At 47.5% G+C, this 19136-nt stretch overlaps 1 protein-coding gene across 2 annotated transcripts; it reads right to left on the bottom strand.

Annotated features, from left to right (window-relative positions):
• Positions 1–1663: 1663 nt before the first annotated feature.
• On the bottom strand, positions 1664–14128 carry FNBP4 (formin binding protein 4). Of its 2 annotated transcripts, none has more exons than XM_072118662.1 (17): positions 13927–14128; positions 11979–12065; positions 11678–11808; positions 11266–11443; positions 10414–10561; positions 10202–10337; positions 9490–9813; positions 8364–8586; positions 7966–8081; positions 7449–7553; positions 7033–7166; positions 5939–6120; positions 5552–5847; positions 5337–5454; positions 4994–5250; positions 4000–4157; positions 1664–3363 (listed from the first exon to the last, which is right to left on the bottom strand). In XM_072118662.1, the coding sequence occupies exons 1-17, from the start codon at positions 14033–14035 to the stop codon at positions 3267–3269; spliced, it is 2799 nt and encodes a 932-aa protein (XP_071974763.1). In that variant the 5' UTR covers positions 14036–14128; the 3' UTR covers positions 1664–3266. The 2 variants fall into 2 exon arrangements, with proteins under 2 accessions (XP_071974763.1, XP_071974764.1); XM_072118663.1 differs by having other exon boundaries at positions 8364–8553; positions 13927–14127.
• Between the last annotated feature and the right edge of the window lie 5008 nt (positions 14129–19136).

The raw sequence follows: 19136 nt of genomic DNA, 5'->3' as shown, positions 1-19136 counted from the left end.
TTTACGGTCATATCCACAGACAACCAAAATTGTGAACACAAGGACAGATAGAGACAGGTTGGTGTTATTTTGTTATCCTGAGTATAAGAATCTTGTTTTCATGGGATACACCTATAATCTTTGCACCGATAACTGTGCATTGTGCTTTTCTTGAAAAATAAATTTCTATAAAATGTGTATGTGGCTGTTGCAGGGGAACATTGCTCCTAACTGGACCCTCTGCTCTATGATTATATATATTACATACAGGGCAATTAACATAAGGAACCAGGTTATATGGTGTGTGCTTTCTGTGTATGTATATAACTTTATAAGAGCGATTATAATATAGTACTTATTATAATATAGCAGACTTTACATGTGTGCCTATAGATATTTCAGGTGTTATATATTTTATGAGTGTGTATATATTAGTGTAACTACATGTACAACCTGTAGCCATATCCCATTCACACGTGGAGGAGTAGATATATAGATGTCTCTATATGTACAAGTATATGGTCAGGTACTGGATGTGACTCCTGCTTCAGGATATATCCAGGAGCTGCTGAAGTGTTAGATTATATTGTATGTACACACACATTACTGGGGTCCAGGAGGGGGCAGGAAAGGAGGTTATTTGCTAGGGTTGTATGTTACTCTTGTGATGTATGAAGGACTGGAGTGGGTGCTTATGGTAAATAGTACAGACTAAGGGGCTGGATAAAACCACTGAAACCTAGAGGAACTGAGTAAAAACCCAATCCCCTTCATCAGTGGCAGTAAGCGATCACTCTCTGCTCATGGGTACAGACTTCATATAGACTACTGGGCTACCATCTGGTTACAATGCATTGGTAGGGGTTTTAGACAGATACAACTAATATGGCAAAAGGGGTGAGGCCTAATGAAAGGGGTGTGGCTTTGTAAGAAGGAGCATGACCAACAATGCAAATACATCAGTATTTTGGGACATTTTTCCAGTGTGTACTAAACCAAATAGAAAGTGTAAATTTAGACTACTATACCCTATTAGACCATTATGAATCTACCATCAAAACCCATCATGATAAACCAGGGACATTACTCATAGATCCAGGCACCGGGACTCTGGTAATCTTCTTATATTTGTTATCCATGGCCTCCTTCCTTCTAACATCAACTTTTAAAAATTATGCTAATGAGCCAGAAGGGGTTGGATGCCGTTAACAGAGCCCCTCCTGCAGAAGGAAGGGAAATGGCAAGACAATGTAACAGCCTGTGAAGCTTTAGCACAGAGGGGCTCTAGTACCAACATCCGGAGCCCTTCAGGCTCATTAGCATAATAATAAAAGTTGATTTTTAGCAGGAAGGAGACCATGGATAACAAATATAGGAAGATACCACAGTCCCGATGCCTGGATCTATGAGTAATGTCCCTGGTTTATCAGGATGGATTGTGATGGTAAATTTCCATTAAACATAAATAAAAGTTATATTTTATTTCAACATATTTTCCAGTCTTACTCCTTTCCTTAAATTGAACCCGTCATGAAGATTTAGACCCACAAGCAGTTTCCTGGTCTTCTGGGACACTGGTGAGGCCAGAGTGGACTAGTCTCCACCCATGTGTCTCCTTAGGTGATTTGAATGCAGGGTCCAAAGTACTGAATCTCCCAGAACGTAGAAGGACACTTTGCTTGGTCGGTAAAAATGCATTTTATTCATATTTACAGCATTTACAGAGAACAGTGGAAAAAAAAAAATTAAAGAATTTAAAATACGGTTTACTTCATCATGGTATCGTCCAGCTCCTCATCCACCCACCGCGTAATGTACATGTATTTACATCCGATATACGACACGCCGGGCGCAACACAAACTGAACGCAAATAAATAGCTCCCTACGAGCAGAGACCGGTCACCTCCACACCCAGAGGGACCACTGTGACCAGCGCCCCCTAGAGTTCACTTTGACTCTATGGAGGAGACTGGGCTGCAGCGATGATTCTTAGTGCATCAGTCATGATCATCTCCTCACCTTGACTCTTGTGCTTTCCTACTGCCGTAGTCCACCGACAGGACTGGAAATCTACCACTTGGAAAAGCTCATTGTACAGCAAGCGCTCTCACATTTAGCTGTGTGCACCCTGAGGCAGGCACTCCTCCTCCAAATTTATGCCAATAAGCACCGGGTGCTCTTGTGCACATCACAGAGGGCGCTCCTCTAATAATGTATCCATGCTCCTGCTGCTATTCCATCAGATTCAGCAGTGACGTCACCTGGCTCTCAGCTCCCTCCCTCAATGTGCAGTCATTTGCTCCGGAGCGCGGCTCCAAGCCAAGCCGCTTTTGGGTTTGTATCTCGGAGTTGCACATTGAGCGAGCGTTCCCAAGAGGCAAAGGGGGTGTCACTTACTCTGCAAAACTGCTGAATCAGAAGGAGGGGGGGGGGGATGGTATAGAAGAGGAGCACAAATAAATTAGCAGAGCAGCACTGAGCGCTCGGTGCTCATTTGGATAAATTAAAAAGACAATTTCTGCAGAAATTCAGAAGAGAAGTGCCTGCATCAGGGTGCACCAGTGCTTGGTTTACAATAGTTTTTTTTTTAAAGCTGTATATTTCCCTTAAAAGGATTTTCTGACCCCCAATTGAAGTTACATCTGCAGGATCGGTAATCAGTATCTGATCTTGGGTGGTGCAACATCACCTGTTCTAGTGCCCTCTGGCTATGGAAATCTATACCCTGAGCGCACTGTGATGATGATGGATCCATACAGAGGGTAGCAGTGAGGCTGAAAAACCAGAGCGCAGCTTCTACTCACCGGAATAGGAGCTGCACTACAGTTCCCTGACACTACACACTGTACAGATCCCACAGTCCGGTGTGGGTCTGGGGTCTGTGACCTACCCTGATCAGCTACTACTCTGTGGCTCGGTCTTCAGTATCAGAAATCCACTTTAACCTGTGTATTCACCTAGGCAAAGCATGCTGGGACTTTTAGTTTTCCAACTGCTTTAGGCCGAAGAGATGCTGCAGCGGTTCTTTGTAAGACACAGATTGGGGATAATGAAGGAATGTACGTAACCAGAGGAAAGTGGAGAAAATACAAAAAAAAAAAAAAACAAGTCCTGGTCTCGGACAAATTAACAGGCAGCGTGAAAGTCACAAGAGACAAGAAATGGGGGGAAAAAATGACTAAAACAACATTCCTAAAACTGAATACGATTACACCATGGTGAAGGAAAAGTAGTATTTTTTTTACAGTATCATTTGTGTGTGAAGTGTCCCAGATCCTACGTGGTGTCAGGTGGTCGTCCCGGAAGCCATTTTCCTCCGTTTTAATCTCTCTCGCCAGTCTTCGGGGAGGACTTCAAAGTTGGCGTTCTTCTCCGCCATGCCGCTAAAATGAGAACAGCGCCATTAGATAAGGAGCGGCAGCTTTCTAACAATATGACGCATAACACTGCACTAGACTGAAGTAAGGAAGGGAGACCCAAAGAGGATTTTCAGGACATAAATTAAAATTGAACGTCCCCCCTCCCACCATCTATACCACATTGGCAGACCGGGTGGTGGGGGGCGGTGGGGTATGGGGTGTTGGATCAGCTCTATGAAAAACAACCATCAATTTTTTAAGTTATGCCAATAAGCCCGAAAAGCTACTGGGTGGTTCCCGGAGCCCTCCGCTTCTGCAGCTTCACATGCTGCTACACTGTCTCCCCCCCTCCCTTCTGCCAGCTCTAATTACTCAGCAGGGGGGGTAGCAACTGCACAGGGTAACAACATGTGAAGCTACAGCACAGAGGGGCTCAGAGTTGATTTTAGAAGGCAGGAGGCCACTGATAACAAAATATAAGAAGATTCCCACAGTCACAGTGCCTGGATCTAGGAGCAAGTGTCCCTGGTTTATCATGATGGATTTTGATGATAGATTTCCTATAATGTAGATCAACAATACATATGAAATATGACACTAAAAGCAGCCGTGACGACACATTTCTTTGATGTCCACACTGTTCCTGGTTCGGTCACATACCTGGACATCTGGTGTATCTTCCATTCCTCTATGCGCTTCTGGTTTTGGACGCCGCGATCCTCATCGCTGGAGCTGGAGTTTTCTTCCTCCTCCAACTCCTTCTGAATATTCTGCCACTTCTGTACCAGCGAGGGCATTTTTACTTTACTCTTCTTCACCTGAGGAGGGTAAGAGCATGAGCAACACAAATAGCAAGGGAACTGAAGGGAAGCATTAGATGTCCAGCCCCTTTCTGATACAGTAACATTTACTACCCCATGATGTAACCTAAAAGAGCTGCGCAGCAAGGCCGCTCTGCCGGCTGTAAATCATTATAGACAAGTGGTTGTTACCTACTTTCCACAGGACAGGGCAAAACAAGGGGATCAGTGAGGGTTTGATTGCAGGGATCTCCTGGATCATGAGAATGGGACCCCCAGTGCTCTAATGGGTGGAGTGAAAGGACAAGTACACATCCTGTAGCTCCATTTAACCCTATGGCAGTGGTTCTCAACCTGAGGGTCGGGACCCCAGCGGGGGTCGAACGATCAAAACCGGGGGTCGCCTAACGCCATCGGAGCCGCAATTTTACTGTGTTTTTACTGCGAGTTGCATGGTTTGGGGTCACCACAGCATGAGGAACTGTATTGCGGGGGTCACAGCATTAGAGAGGTTGAGAACCACTGCCCTATGGCTATGTCAGAAATTACTGAGCACAACGCTGAGGTATCTCCAGCACTTTCAGACAGTGAATGGGAGCGCCAGCTGTGCTCGACAACTTCCTACTATTAAATGGAGCTTCACCCATTAGTGAGAAGAGATGTCCGTTCCCCTGATCGCAGGGGGTCCCCGGCAGTCAGAGCCTCACCGATCAACTTGTTAACCATAACTTAAAGTTGGGACAGCCACTTCAAGCAGCGGTCAATTGACAAATAAGGGTGGGCACCTTAAGTGTATGGACCCGTTTGGCTTTAACCTCAAATAAACAGAAGCTCTTAAGGATGGTCTGTCTTACCTTTAGCTTTTTGCTCTTTTTAGGCTTCTCTATGGGAGGAGGCTTGCTTGGCGGTGCTTGGATTTGTGCGGATGGTACCGGCAGCACTGGAGGAGTAGGAGTGGGTAAGGGGTTTCGGGGTACTGAATGCTGCACAGAGGGAACCATATTGGTGCTTGGAATGGCATAGTCTATGCTGCTCATCACAACAGGAGAAGGAACCTGTAACGGAAGTGCCATGTAGTTGGCAGGGACGCTCATGGCAGCCAAAACAGGAGCTGGAATGAAAAGGATAAAAATGTTAAAATAGGAACATTTAATACAAGACCCGTTACCCTACAGGAGGATACACAGAATCCCAGACCTGCAATGGACTGCTGAGTGTAGAGGATCGGACAACTTCCAATTACAGACTGCTCTCCGAAGATATCGGTGGCTTTCCGTTTGCCAAGTTTGCCGGACGTAGACAGCTCTGCTTTTGCCTAGAATACACATAGTTCAATAGGACCGAGATCCAATATCAGATACAACACAAAGTAGGAAATGGAAGGGGCTTCCCATCAATCTCATCCCGCTCACCTTAGCTGTCGAGACTTCAGAATTGACACTTTTCACAAGCATAGCTTCTGTTCCAGGGACAGGAGGTTCCTCCCCATCATCTTCTTCCATTTCGACCTCTTCTATGTCGCAGTCCTCCATTGGGGGTGTAGGGGGTGGTGAGGTAGGGGGAGGCGGGGGAGGAGGAGGAGGGGGCGACTCGGGGGGAGGTGGTGGTGGAGGAAGAGGCGCTTCTAAAGGCAGAGGTGGTTGTACCAACTCCCAGTAATGTGATACTGACACACTAGAGGAAACTGCAGGTTTAGTAGAGACGGGTTCTGGAAGACAATGAATAAAGTTAAAAAAATGTCAAGTTGTCTTAGCCCAAATAAACAAAAACCTGCATTGAGTCGTGACATAAGAAATTACCTGGTAAAGGTGCTGGTGGTTCAGGAGGAAGAGCTGGGGCACCCGGGATTTTGTCCCTTTCAGCCCCTTTAGAGGCGGCTTCCGACTTATTTTTGGGTGCCGACTCCTCCTCTTCCACATCAGGGAACTCCCACTGAGACTCTCCTGAGATTTCGTTAACATAGAAATAACGTCTATGATCCCTGAATCAGAAAATAAAAAACAGAGAAAGATTTTAAGTTTCTGCCTTCTGTGCATTTCCACCTTCATAAAAGAAGGTCCCTTCCCCTGTGGCTGCCTCCAGCGGACAGGGGGAAGAACCCAACAAATGGACAATCCATCCTACCACAAGGATGGCATCTGCTTGCAGGGAATATTAGCAAACTTTGCAAATTAAATAAAAAAAAAAAAAAAAGAAGGGAGAGGGGCACAACTTAGTTGGCAACCAATTCAAGAGTACAGGGAGGGTGTAGGAGGGAAATTAAACATTGCAGAAGAGGCAAGCATCACTCTGGGAATGTCACACTCATATACGTGACATCCGCTAATAGCTCCGCTCATTGAGCCATACTAGGTAATTGTGTATATTTTCTTAGAGCTGAAAGATAAAGAGCAAAGATCTTCAATAGGCATAGAATATATAATTTTTTTTAAATAAAATGAAAAACAAAATTAAACAAACAGAGACAAAATGTAAAAAAATAATTCGGTCTGACCTGCGTCAGGAGAGACAGAATCCTGTTCTTCGTTGACACTTGGCACCATGAAGCTTGTGGAAACTCCACCGGAGGTTACACAGGGAAATGAAGGGTTCCAGCAAATCCTGTAAGGGTCACAGAGCTCTCGCATGCGCGTCCCCCTAATTCCCCTCCCAGAGCAGTGCACTCGGCACTTTCAATAAAGTTCTAATACCAACATTCCGTCCAATCGGGAACCTCCTTACATGAATACTATGCATAACACTTATATAAACTTAAGTTTTTCCAATTTGCGGGGCCCCAGAAACTACATTTCGGCTGCGTTCAGTCTCCAGACAGATGAGGTCACGAGGTCAGGTGGTGATGTCACAAGTCATGTTTGAGATGTGAAAGGTGAAAATTGGGGAAGATTCGTACCTGTCCCAGTGGCAGGACCAGCCTTTGGGAGTGGCGTTTATTTCATAAAGTTTTATTTGTTCTGAAGCGTCTTGAAGTTTGCGTTTCAGATAACTTCCGCTGAGGGCCCCTTCCCGCCAGTCTGAGATCCGAGTCTGAAAGTAACAATGGGGGGAAAAAAAAAGTTCAGCAAACTTATCCATCGCCTGGGAAACAGAAATATCAGCTGTCACTACACACCCAGAGATGGATTTACTATAGAGAATGGATCCTATGGTGGAAGTCAAACAACTACGAGCACCATCAGCACTTCCTCTCCTGTGTGTATCACTATAGATCTATAAACTTAAGCATTTACCCATCTCTTAGGATGATTTCATGTGTTTATTTGGTTTAAAACTATGCAAGAATTTCAATTAAAATTGAAAAACACTCACCTCAGTTTGAAAGAGCAAGACGTGGAAATTGGACACATTCTGCCTGTTGATTCCCAAAAATTCCAATTTACTGATGAGGCTGTTCGCTAGTTCTCCAATCTGGAACTACAAAGGAAGGGGAGAAAAATAATCCATTAACTAAAAGTAAAAATAAGCATCATGGTCCTTTCGCTACTGCTGTATAACAGCTTTACTACACAACATTAGAACGTGTATACGTATTTGGGAAGCCCCTGAGCCATTGTGAAGAGCGGCAGACATTGCCTGTGTCTGTATTACAAGGACAGAACATTAAATTCATGTATTACTACAGTAACCCTAGTAACAGCTGGTAAAAGTAAATGTCTCCTGAATGTTCTTTCCCCACTTGATACACAAGGTTTTCCAAAGAGGGACCTACAGTAAATAAGCTATGAACGTCTTATACTTGTGGATGGTTAGAAGAGACCACCCCTCTATCACAGCCACGTGAGGAGCATTGAAAGAAAAGGTCAAAATACTGAGATGATGCTATTACCTTCAGATCATCGTCCTCCTCTTCGAGTGGAGGTTTTGGAGGTAGATTCGTCTTCACACTTTCACTCTCTGGCTCCTTTGCAGGAACTGGACACTCTGCCGCTTCAGCTCCCATTTCTAGAAAAAACAAAAAACAAAACACATGACTTAAAGGCTGTCTAAAACTTCCCGCAGATGAAAGTCACTTTTGCACAGGAGTGCTAATGGATTTGCAGGACCACTACTCCTTACATTTCTATAGGATCGAGTACAGGGCTCCATTAGTCCCTGAGAATGGGTGACCGTGCTCACATGACTAGTGATTATTCATTGTCATGATGACTCCCGTCCATTGATTATTATTTTCCACCTGGTAAGGACATATATACCGTTTGCAGGCTAAATTCTTATTGGACTCACCAGTTTCAGGAGTTTCTCGCCCGTTTTTGCTGGAGCTGTGGCTGGAGGTAGGGCTGGCGATCGGCACAAAAACTTTCCACTTGCTCGGGGGAGGTTTGGGCTTGTGAGCGTCATCAGATTGACTGAAATCTGAGCGCGGACTGGATCCCGACGCACTCACATCTCCCTCTTCCAGAGCTCTCAGTTCAGCCTTTAATGGAAATAAAAGAGTCATCCTGAAGCTCTGAAAGGATGAAAGGGCAACATCAACTATTGTCACAGGGGCTGTTTCCACAGGCAAGGAAATCATAATACATAATATTCTATATACAAGAAACCACACAATAATGTAACTGCAATGCACAATGATAAATAAAAGTGGTTGCCCAAAGCTGCAAAGTTAATCTATATTTAGAGAACAGGGGATAAATTATGTGGGGAATATGGAAAGCGATGCTTACATGAAATCTACCATCAAAATCCATAATGATAACCCAGGGACACTTGCTCATGGATCCAGGCACCGGGAATGTGGTCATCTTCTTATATCTTTGTTATCCATGGCCTCCTTTCTTCTAAAATCAACTTTTAAAATTATGCTAATAAGCCAGAAAGGCTTTGGGGTCATTATAAGAGCTCCTCCGAGCTCTGGATTCACAGGCTGCTACACTGTGCAGAAGCACTTCCTTCCAGCGTGTGCGTGCTTCTGCCAGGACTACAGCAAGGACAGGGCGAAGGGGCGAGACTAAGACACGCTAATAGAACTTCAGTTTCATTAGCATAATTTTAAGGAAAGAGGCCATGGATAACAAATATAAATAGATTACCACAGTTACTGTGTATCCATGCTTGATTTTGATGGCAGATTTCATTTAATATCTTTAGTGGTCTCATCAACAGTTCCCGTCTGGCCGCTTATTTCCTATAGGGTGTTGGGGCAACGTTGTCATAACCAATGTGGGGTTTCCGGCTATTGACCAGCAAATGATCCCCTATCCTATTGTAAATTGAATATCCAATTACTTTCCTGTTGCCCTGTTGATCATGATGTATCAGCAAATCAAAAAAAGTAAAAAAGGTAAAATCATATTGCAGTACCTGCAAATCTTATAATAAAGTCAGAAAAAAAAAAAAAAAAATCTCAAACCCTTTTTCTCTCCAGCACCCGCTCCAACTCCAGGGTGTCCTGCTCCTCCATCTCTTCTTCACTCTCTCCAGACTGGACAGTGCTGCATATGTCATCCGGACCCGGGTCTTCTACGGCAGGTTCTCCATCAGGGCAGGTGGTGGCCATGTCCTCCTCATCTTCAGACGCAGCTTCCACTACATCTTCTTTGCAGATGACCTTCTTCCGCCAGCGTTCCTCTTCCTCCTTCACCTCATCTGGCAGAAGAGGTGCCAGTAGCGATGCCGCCACTCCGACTTTTTCTTCTTCTTTGTTGGAAAGAGCCTGAATAGCTTCATTGACTTCCTAAAATAGGAAGGGGGGTAAAAACATAGCAACACACACAATTCCAAAACAAAAAAAAACAAAAAAAAAAACCTACATATTTTTTTCTTAACAGACACTCATTCCGGCGACCTGAGTGACACAGCCAGTGCTACTCTATACGAGTTGTTAGCCATTTGTGAACAATACGATACCGCTATGGAGATGATTACCATGCTTGTCCTGACCCTTATTCAATATCCTTAAAGAAAGTCAATTCTTAAAACAAAGGACCACAAACCAAAACACCACATTTACTAATGGACACGTGATGTGGCCTCTCCGCAAAGTCTACAGACCAATACAGTCTCCTGCAAAGGGGTATTTTGGCATCACATAAGGAACAGATGTTGCAAAATGTTTAACTTACCTTTTTTGGCTCTCTCTTCACAAGCACTGGCAGGCTGCTGACACTAGAGACAGTTGCCACCGCAGCAGCCGGCTCCTCTTTGGCTTCTGGGAAAGGTTCCGCTACAACTGCACTAGATAGTACAGGAGCCTCCACACTGGAAGTGAATTATAATCCATTACTACTCATCAGTATTGTGGCAAAACACAGATAATATTGTACATGATACATACCTGCTGCTGTATCCCTGTGCACCCTGCACCTGTGTGGCCAGGCACTGAGGCAGCTCCCAGGTGACTTCATTGCTCTGAGTGTTCCAGTAGTAGTAACATCCGGTATTCTCATCCCAAACTTCTTGCCAATCTCCCATTTCAACACCAACTGAAATATAAAACAGATAAATCAATAACCATTGATTTTATGCATCTGAGATGGTGGTGCTGAAGGGTATAGCATAAGTGGTTCTTCCCAATATCAAGAATATGGCCTATGGATAGACGGGAAATCATGGAGTACGCAATAGAAAAAAAATGCATGTTTGGCTTGGTATGCATCTTAAATAAAAATCTGTTCTGACAGTAACCAGTTGGAGTTTGCTTACAGTGGTGCAGAGATTACAGCACAGCCAAGTGACCAGCTAATCGAAGGTCTATCACTACTGAGGCTGGAGATTATCAGCAGGGGTAAAATGTCATCACTGGTCTGGCGCTTCATAAACAGATAGGCCAGGACCCAGGAAGAAATAGGACTGGAGTGGTGGAAATGTAAACTAATGTAAAATATTTGTTTACACATTTGCCTCAAAGATACAATTCTCTTCAAGTTCCTGGGAAGCTTGAGGGTGCGTTCACGCGTTCCGCTAGCCCACAGGGGGCGGGCCTCGGCCCAGTCGCATAAGCGTTTCCAGAGAAACGCATGGGATTGAGTTATCAATAGCATGCGTTTCCCGGGAAACATATGAGAAAGGCCAGAGGACTGCCCCCCTGAGCGCTAGTGTCAGGTTATGAACGCGGCACTAGCGGAACATGTGAACGTGCCCTTAGGCCTCACCCTCAGACAAATGCTCTGTTTAAGCACACAATTACCTCCAGCTAGGGAACACTGAGTGTCATAGTGCCACACATCTCCAGATGCATTTGAAGCTGATCCATTGTGCGCAGCAGAGGATGAACCATGCGAATCCCTTCGAGGAGGAGTCGGTGGCGGGGCAGTAGATGCTGAGACAGAGTTGCCATCAGGTGGGGCGGTTATAGCATCAATTTCCTGATGGGGTTGAAAAAAAAAAAATGCATCAGATACAAATTCATAAACAAATTGAAATAGTTGGTAAACCCTATTGTAATATCAGAGGGTTTTCGCAACTCGCCCAAGAGCAGAGGATTGGGCTGAATATCAATGTTCCTGCTCTATGTGTTTCTTTAGGAGAGTTGGAAAAAATGACATCTATAAGTTATGGCTGCTAATAACTTCTACTAAAACATTTATAGCCTTCCTTACCGCAAGGAAATTGGCCAAGGTGCTGTCAATATCTGCAGATGTGTTTCCTTTAGCATTCGATATGGGTTTGTCATTTGTGTCTCCATCCTCATCATCACTGTCTGTGTATGCGCCGAGCAGACATAATCCCCCTGAGGAAGGAATAAAAAACACATTACACTATTAGTGTTCACAGGCTGAAGATTTGTAGATACGTCTGTATAGAATGTGGAAGGATTTTTTTTTTTTTTTAAGGTCTCATACAGAAGAAAATTGTACCAAAAACCTGCTGAATGTGACAACGCGTGAAGATCAGCCTTACCTGTAGGTTTCACTACCGAAGCCTTCAGTTCAGTCACCATCCCGGCAGCAGGAGGGGGAGCTAGTCCTTTCTGAGAGTCTGCATCATCTGCGGTGGAAAAGATCCAAAATATGCATTTAAAAAAAAAAAAAAAAAAAAAAAAAAAGATTTTTTCTCTTTAAATATTTTTTATTGAGTCATAATTGCAAAGTTACATACATATAGCATTTTCATATTACTCATTTTCAAAAATATTAGCCTTATGACTTTGAAATGCATACAATATAGTAAATAATGGGATAATAATATCAAAATTGTATAACTTCAACACAATTTTGTGCAATAAGAAATTAAACCTTAAAAGTTTGCAAAATATAGTACAATGACACGCTGGCAGCATCCACCTTTCAGTAATAGAACAAAACAAATTCTAAACTGTAAGCAAAATTTATTGTGATAAAAAGCTAAATTTATATTGTTATATTATTATTATTATTATAGGTCTTGCCTCAGATATATCCCCTATTTTTTTTAGGTCAGACGACAAACTTCTGCTCCCATGAAGGGAGGAGCCCATCACAGAGACTGTGTGAACCAAGTGTTGTGCCAAATCCCTTTGCAGCAGTCCCATGGAGAATGGGTGAGATTCAGGTTCTTTAAAGGACAACTACCACCAGGATGAAGCAATGTATGCAAATGAGCCTGAGGGGCTCCAGCCTCCATAGGTGTCAAGTCTGGAGTCCCTCAGGCCAATTTGCATACAATCTAGCATCCTGGTGGTAGATGCCCTTTAAAGGGGACGTGCCATTATAGGAAGTTATCCATAGGATAACGGGTGACAAGCTGAACGGTGATGGTCTGACTGCTGGGACCTCATGCTTGTGGACGCATGATCACCAGTGTTACCGGGAAAGGGATCCCCGTTCTTGCAAACAGGTGGTGCAACAGCTTCCTTTGTTTTCTATGGCGGACATTGTACCGCAATTCCATATGACACTATACACCATGGGGCGCTCTCTTCTTTATTCCTTTTTACCCTCCAGCAATCCGTTTCTGCGGAAGGTCGCCAGACCGAAACAATAAATGGACATGGATTGCCTTATGATGTTTCAATAAAGAGATTGTGATCTTCTTGCACAAGAATTCTGTGCAGAGGTAATATAGATTTATTCAACACGATGGGAGCGGTCAGAGAACTCTGGCATCTGACACTCCCCTAATATCGAATAAAGTGTAAGAGCGCGTGCTCTTCAGGCAGTGGGCAATCTTAACATTAACATTGTATTAACCAGCAGTGCAACCCAAGTTCAGACAACACAACACGTTATGCCTTGTATATTAATTATCACAAATTATCGCACAAGTCAGGATTCTTCTAATCACTATATGACACATTGTTGAGAAAGAATCAGTATATATAAGAGCTGAAACGTCTCCTCCTTGGAATTAAAAAACAAAGTTTTTCAACTTTACTTGTTTGTGCTGCCTTTTCATCAAATTAGTTAAAGGATCCTTTTATTGTCTGGATTTATTTATGGCTTTGCACATGTTTTCTGCTGTGCTGCTTTAGATTTCGTATGAACTACTATATGACACAGGTATTTCCCCCCTCGTGTGCACTGGTCCTATGGAGACTGAGAGGCGCCATATACGTATAGTTTAGTTACATCATGTTTATGTATTGAGGGGCACAATGGGAAGGGAACCCCAAATAATGGGGGTAGATATGGGGGACATCTCCTCGTATAATAGAGGGGCACAGTGAGATGTGACTGATGGGCCTCACAGTCCATGTATGTGATAGTGGCTGTACGATAGTCCCCCCCCCCCATTATTACTATAAGCTTTAGACCCCCCATATCCATGGAGAAGGGGTAATGTAAGACCACCCTGCCCATGGCGAGGATATAACTAGCGCCCCCACATCCGAGCGGCACACCCAGTACTACAGGAAGGCCCCGCGCCTCACCGTCTGATCCCGAGCCGGCCTCTTCCCGCACAGCGGCGGCTCGCGGTCCCGGGGGTGACAGCTGTAGGATGGGTCTCCGGCCTGAGGCCGCCCGCGTCTTCTTCCCCATGAGAGCCCCAGACGTCTCGTCTCTTCCCTTCCGCCGAGCGCGGAAAGATGACGTCACATCCTGCCGCCAGTCACAAAGGGAACGACGTGAGAGGCGGCACCACGTGACCGCGGCCTCACTGGGGTCACGTGATGTCCGCTGCAGCCACGCCCCCTCCCTTTCTATACGCCCTGTAATGGTGACTGCATAGTGATGAGCAGCCTTGTCTGACACAGAATGTATCGTGTATATAACACGCATAGCGGGGGATTTATCAGAAGTGTCTGAGAGCAGAACTGTTCTAGTTACTCATGATTACCAATCAGAGCTCAGCTTTCATTTTCCCCCAGCTGTTTAAAAAATTAAAGCTGAGCTCTGATTGGTTTCCATGGGCAACTAGCACAGTTTTACCTCAGAAACTAATGATAAATGTTCCAGGCCAACAGTGGGACAAAAAGATATTCCCTCCTTCCTAAACTTTACCCATTGTTCAACCCCCCACCCCCATCCAACAGCATAATATCGACCTTAAAGGGCATCTACTACCAGGATGAGAGACTGCATGCAAATGGGCCTGAGGGGCTCCAGGCTCCATAGGTGTTAATAGAAACTGGAGCCCCTCAGGCTCATTTGCATAGTCATTTATCCTAGTGGTAGATGCCCTTTAACCCCTTTTTCTTTTTTTTTTACGTTTTCATTTTTCACTCCCCACCTCCAAAAATCTGGCATGCTGGCTTGTTTTCTGTGTAACAAATAGCACTTCCTAGTGACAGTATTTATTATTCCATGCCGTGTACGGGGAAGCGGGGAAAAAAAGTTCCAAATATAGTGAAATTGGGGAAAAAATAAACGCATTTGCTCCAGTTTCTTGTAGGCTTGGATTTTACCGATTTCACTCTGCGCCCCAAATGATATGTCTACTTTATTCTGTGGGTCAGTACAATCATGGGGATAACAAATTTGCATAGGTTTTATAATGTTTTCATACGATTACAAAAATTAAAACCTCCTGAAAAAAAAATGTTGCCATCCTTTGGCGCTAATAACTTCGGTGTACGGATGCTGCGATAATGTGTATGATTTTTACTGTTTATATTTATATCAGATCTAGGGAAAGGGGGGCGATTTGAAATTTACATTAACCAGGCGGGATACAAAAACAACAAAAAAAAAAGAACATACTTTTTCCGATGCTCCCGCAGTCCTGCGCCATCTCCAGTCAGTGCTGCGCTTATGTTTGTATACAGAGGCAGGACACCCCCACCCGCCACTGTCACTCACCGGACTCAGCATTAAAGGGGTATTCCCATTTCAGCAAATTATTCTTATTGTTTTTATGATAAAGAGTTAAACAATTTTCCAATATACTTTTTGTATCAATTCCTCACGGTTTTCTAGATCTCTGCTTGCTGTCATTATATGGAAAGCTATGTTTACTACTACTGGACAGAAATCGGACCATGGTCACACAGGTGTTGTTACTTGCCTTTGTAAGTAAACAGAAGCATGGCGGAAGCGGCCCCGGTTTGTTTCCATAGGTAGCTGCTCTTATCCGACTACTTCTGCTCTCTTGATACAGCATTAGATGCAATGCTCAGACACAATGCATAGGACGGATTGGCGGAAGAGCGGGACCTCTTATTAAAGTCTATTGCGGCCCCTCATTTCCTGCCTCCCCCTCCCCCCCCAATAATGCGGCCCCTCATCTCCTTCCTCCCCCCCCCCCAATAATGCGGCCCCTCATCTCCTTCCTCCCCCCCATATAGTGTGGCCCCTCATCTCCTTCCCTCCCCCCTCATATAGTGCGGCCCCTCATCTCCTTCCCTCCCCCCTCATATAGTGCGGCCCCTCATCTCCTTCCCTCCCCCCTCATATAGTGCGGCCCCTCATCTCCTTCCTTCCCTCCCCCCTCATATAGTGCGGCCCCTCATCTCCTTCCTTCCCTCCCCCCTCATATAGTGCGGCCCCTCATCTCCTTCCTCCCCCCCCCCCCATATAGTGCGGCCCCTCATCTCCCTCCTTCCCCCCCCCCCATATAGTGCGGCCCCTCATCTCCCTCCTTCCCCCCCCCCCATATAGTGCAGCCCCTCATCTCCTTCCTTCCCTCCCCCCTCATATAGTGCGGCCCCTCATCTCCTTCCTCCCCCCCCCCCCATATAGTGCGGCCCCTCATCTCCCTCCTTCCCCCCCCCCCATATAGTGCGGCCCCTCATCTCCCTCCTTCCCCCCCCCCCATATAGTGCGGCCCCTCATCTCCTTCCTCCCCCCCCATATAGTGCGGCCCCTCATCTCCTTCCCCCCCCCCATAGTGCGGCCCCTCATCTCCTTCCCCCCCCCCATAGTGCGGCCCCTCATCTCCTTCCCCCCCCCCCATAGTGCGGCCCCTCATCTCCTTCCCCCCCCCCCATAGTGCGGCCCCTCATCTCCTTCCCCCCCCCCCCCCATAGTGCGGCCCCTCATCTCCTTCCCCCCCCCCATAGTGCGGCCCCTCATCTCCTTCCCCCCCCCCCATAGTGCGGCCCCTCATCTCCTTCCTCCCCCCCCCCCATAGTGCGGCCCCTCATCTCCTTCCTCCCCCCCCCCCATAGTGCGGCCCCTCATCTCCTTCCTCCCCCCCATAGTGCGGGCCCCCATCTCCTTCCTCCTCCCCATAGCACGGCCCCTCATCTCCTTCCTCCTCCCCATAGTGCGGCCCCTCATCTCCTTCCTCCTCCCCCCCCCCCATAGTGCGGCCCCTCATCTCCTTCCTCCTCCCCCCCCCATAGTGCGGCCCCTCATCTCCTTCCTCCTCCCCATAGTGCGGCCCCTCATCTCCTTCCTCCCCCATAGTGCGGCCCCCCCATCTCCTTCCTCCTCCCCATAGCGCGGCCCCTCATCTCCTTCCTCCTCCCCATAGCGCGGCCCCTCATCTCCTTCCTCCTCCCCATAGCGCGGCCCCTCATCTCCTTCCTCCTCCCCCCCCCCCCCCCCCATAGTGCGGCCCCTCATCTCCTTCCTCCCCCCCCCCATAGTGCGGCCCCTCATCTCCTTCCTCCTCCCCATAGTGCGGCCCCTCATCTCCTTCCTCCTCCCCATAGCGCGGCCCCTCATCTCCTTCCTCCTCCCCATAGCGCGGCCCCTCATCTCCTTCCTCCTCCCCATAGCGCGGCCCCTCATCTCCTTCCTCCTCCCCATAGCGCGGCCCCTCATCTCCTTCCTCCTCCCCCCCCCCCCCCCCCCCCATAGTGCGGCCCCTCATCTCCTTCCTCCCCCCCCCCCCCCCATAGTGCGGCCCCTCATCTCCTTCCTCCTCCCCATAGTGCGGCCCCTCATCTCCTTCCTCCTCCCCATAGTGCGGCCCCCCATCTCCTTCCTCCTCCCCATAGCACGGCCCCTCATCTCCTTCCTCCTCCCCATAGCACGGCCCCTCATCTCCTTCCTCCTCCCCATAGCGCGGCCCCTCATCTCCTTCCTCCCCCCCATAGCGCGGCCCCCCATCTCCTTCCTCCCCCCCATAGCGCGGCCCCCCATCTCCTTCCTCCCCCCCATAGCGCGGCCCCTCATCTCCTTCCTCCCCCCCATAGTGCGGCCCCTCATCTCCTTCCTCCCCCATAGTGCGGCCCCTCATCTCCTTCCTCCCCCATAGTGCGGACCCTCATCTCCTTCCTCCCCCATAGTGCGGCCCCTCATCTCCTTCCTCCCCCATAGTGCGGCCCCTCATCTCCTTCCCCCCCCCCATAGTGCGGCCCCTCATCTCCTCCCCCCCCCCCCATAGTGCGGCCCCTCATCTCCTTCCCCCCCCCCATAGTGCGGCCCCTCATCTCCTTCCCCCCCCCCCCATAGTGCGGCCCCTCATCTCCTTCCCCCCCCCCCATAGTGCGGCCCCTCATCTCCTTCCCCCCCCCCCATAGTGCGGCCCCTCATCTCCTTCCCCCCCCCCCCCATAGTGCGGCCCCCCATCTCCTTCCTCCTCCCCATAGCACGGCCCCTCATCTCCTTCCTCCTCCCCATAGCACGGCCCCTCATCTCCTTCCTCCCCCATAGCACGGCCCCTCATCTCCTTCCTCCCCCATAGTGCGGCCCCTCATCTCCTTCCCCCCCCCCATAGTGCGGCCCCTCATCTCCTTCCCCCCCCCCCATAGTGCGGCCCCTCATCTCCTTCCCCCCCCCCCCCCCATAGTGCGGCCCCTCATCTCCTTCCCCCCCCCCCATAGTGCGGCCCCTCATCTCCTTCCCCCCCCCCATAGTGCGGCCCCCCATCTCCTTCCTCCTCCCCATAGCACGGCCCCTCATCTCCTTCCTCCTCCCCATAGCACGGCCCCTCATCTCCTTCCTCTCCCATAGCACGGCCCCTCATCTCCTTCCTCCCCCATAGTGCGGCCCCTCATCTCCTTCCTCCCCCATAGTGCGGCCCCTCATCTCCTTCCTCCCCCATAGTGCGGCCCCTCATCTCCTTCCTCCCCCATAGTGCGGCCCCTCATCTCATCTCCTTCCTCCCCCATAGTGCGGCCCCTCATCTCATCTCCTTCCTCCCCCATAGTGCGGCCCCTCATCTCCTCTATTTTTTCACTTTAGCTTGGAAAAAAGCAAATAAGTTTTCCAAGGTGTTAAATGGAAAACAATACCTCCTGTTGCTACCTTGAAAGGCAGCCCCCTTAACATCAAGTATGACCTACAAGAAGTCTAAAAACATGATGTGGGATTAAGCCAAACCAGTATATCTATTCCATAAGGAACAGACTCCCAACTGTAGACAGCACTGTTTCGACCTGGTTGGGTCTCCTCAGTACAGTGTAGGGAACTGATTTGGCTATGTGAGAGGCTATTGACTAGGATCAGACAGTAGGTGTTCTCCTTAAGGAGACAATGCCAATTAAGGCCACCTTAAAGGCATGTGGAGACTTAAAGCCATAGATGCTCCACCAGGGAATTCTGGGAAAAATGCAAATAAGTTTTCCAGGTGTTAAATGGAAAACAATACCTCCTGTTGCTACCTTGAAAGGCAGCCCCCTTAACATCAAGTATGACCTACAAGAAGTCTAAAAACATGATGTGGGATTAAGCCAAACCAGTATATCTATTCCATAAGGAACAGACTCCCAACTGTAGACAGCACTGTTTCGACCTGGTTGGGTCTCCTCAG

The sequence above is a fragment of the Engystomops pustulosus genome, chromosome 7 (genome assembly GCF_040894005.1).
Source record: "Engystomops pustulosus chromosome 7, aEngPut4.maternal, whole genome shotgun sequence".
Lineage (NCBI taxonomy): Eukaryota > Metazoa > Chordata > Amphibia > Anura > Leptodactylidae > Engystomops > Engystomops pustulosus.
The sequence above is the reverse complement of the archived record's forward strand: the minus strand, read 5'-3'. Positions and strand labels throughout refer to the sequence as shown.

What these genes read in the sequence shown, in the direction of transcription:
- FNBP4 (XM_072118662.1), bottom strand. Translation starts at nt 14,035, where the DNA reads ATGGGGAAGAAGACGCGGGCGGCCTCAGGCCGGAGACCCATCCTACAG. An exon ending in TCAGTGTTCCCTAGCTGGAG is followed by an intron (nt 10,562 to 11,265) that starts GTAATTGTGTGC and finishes TTTATATTTCAG; the next exon opens with TTGGTGTTGAAATGGGAGAT. An exon ending in TCTTGCTCTTTCAAACTGAG is followed by an intron (nt 7,167 to 7,448) that starts GTGAGTGTTTTT and finishes TGTTACTTTCAG; the next exon opens with ACTCGGATCTCAGACTGGCG.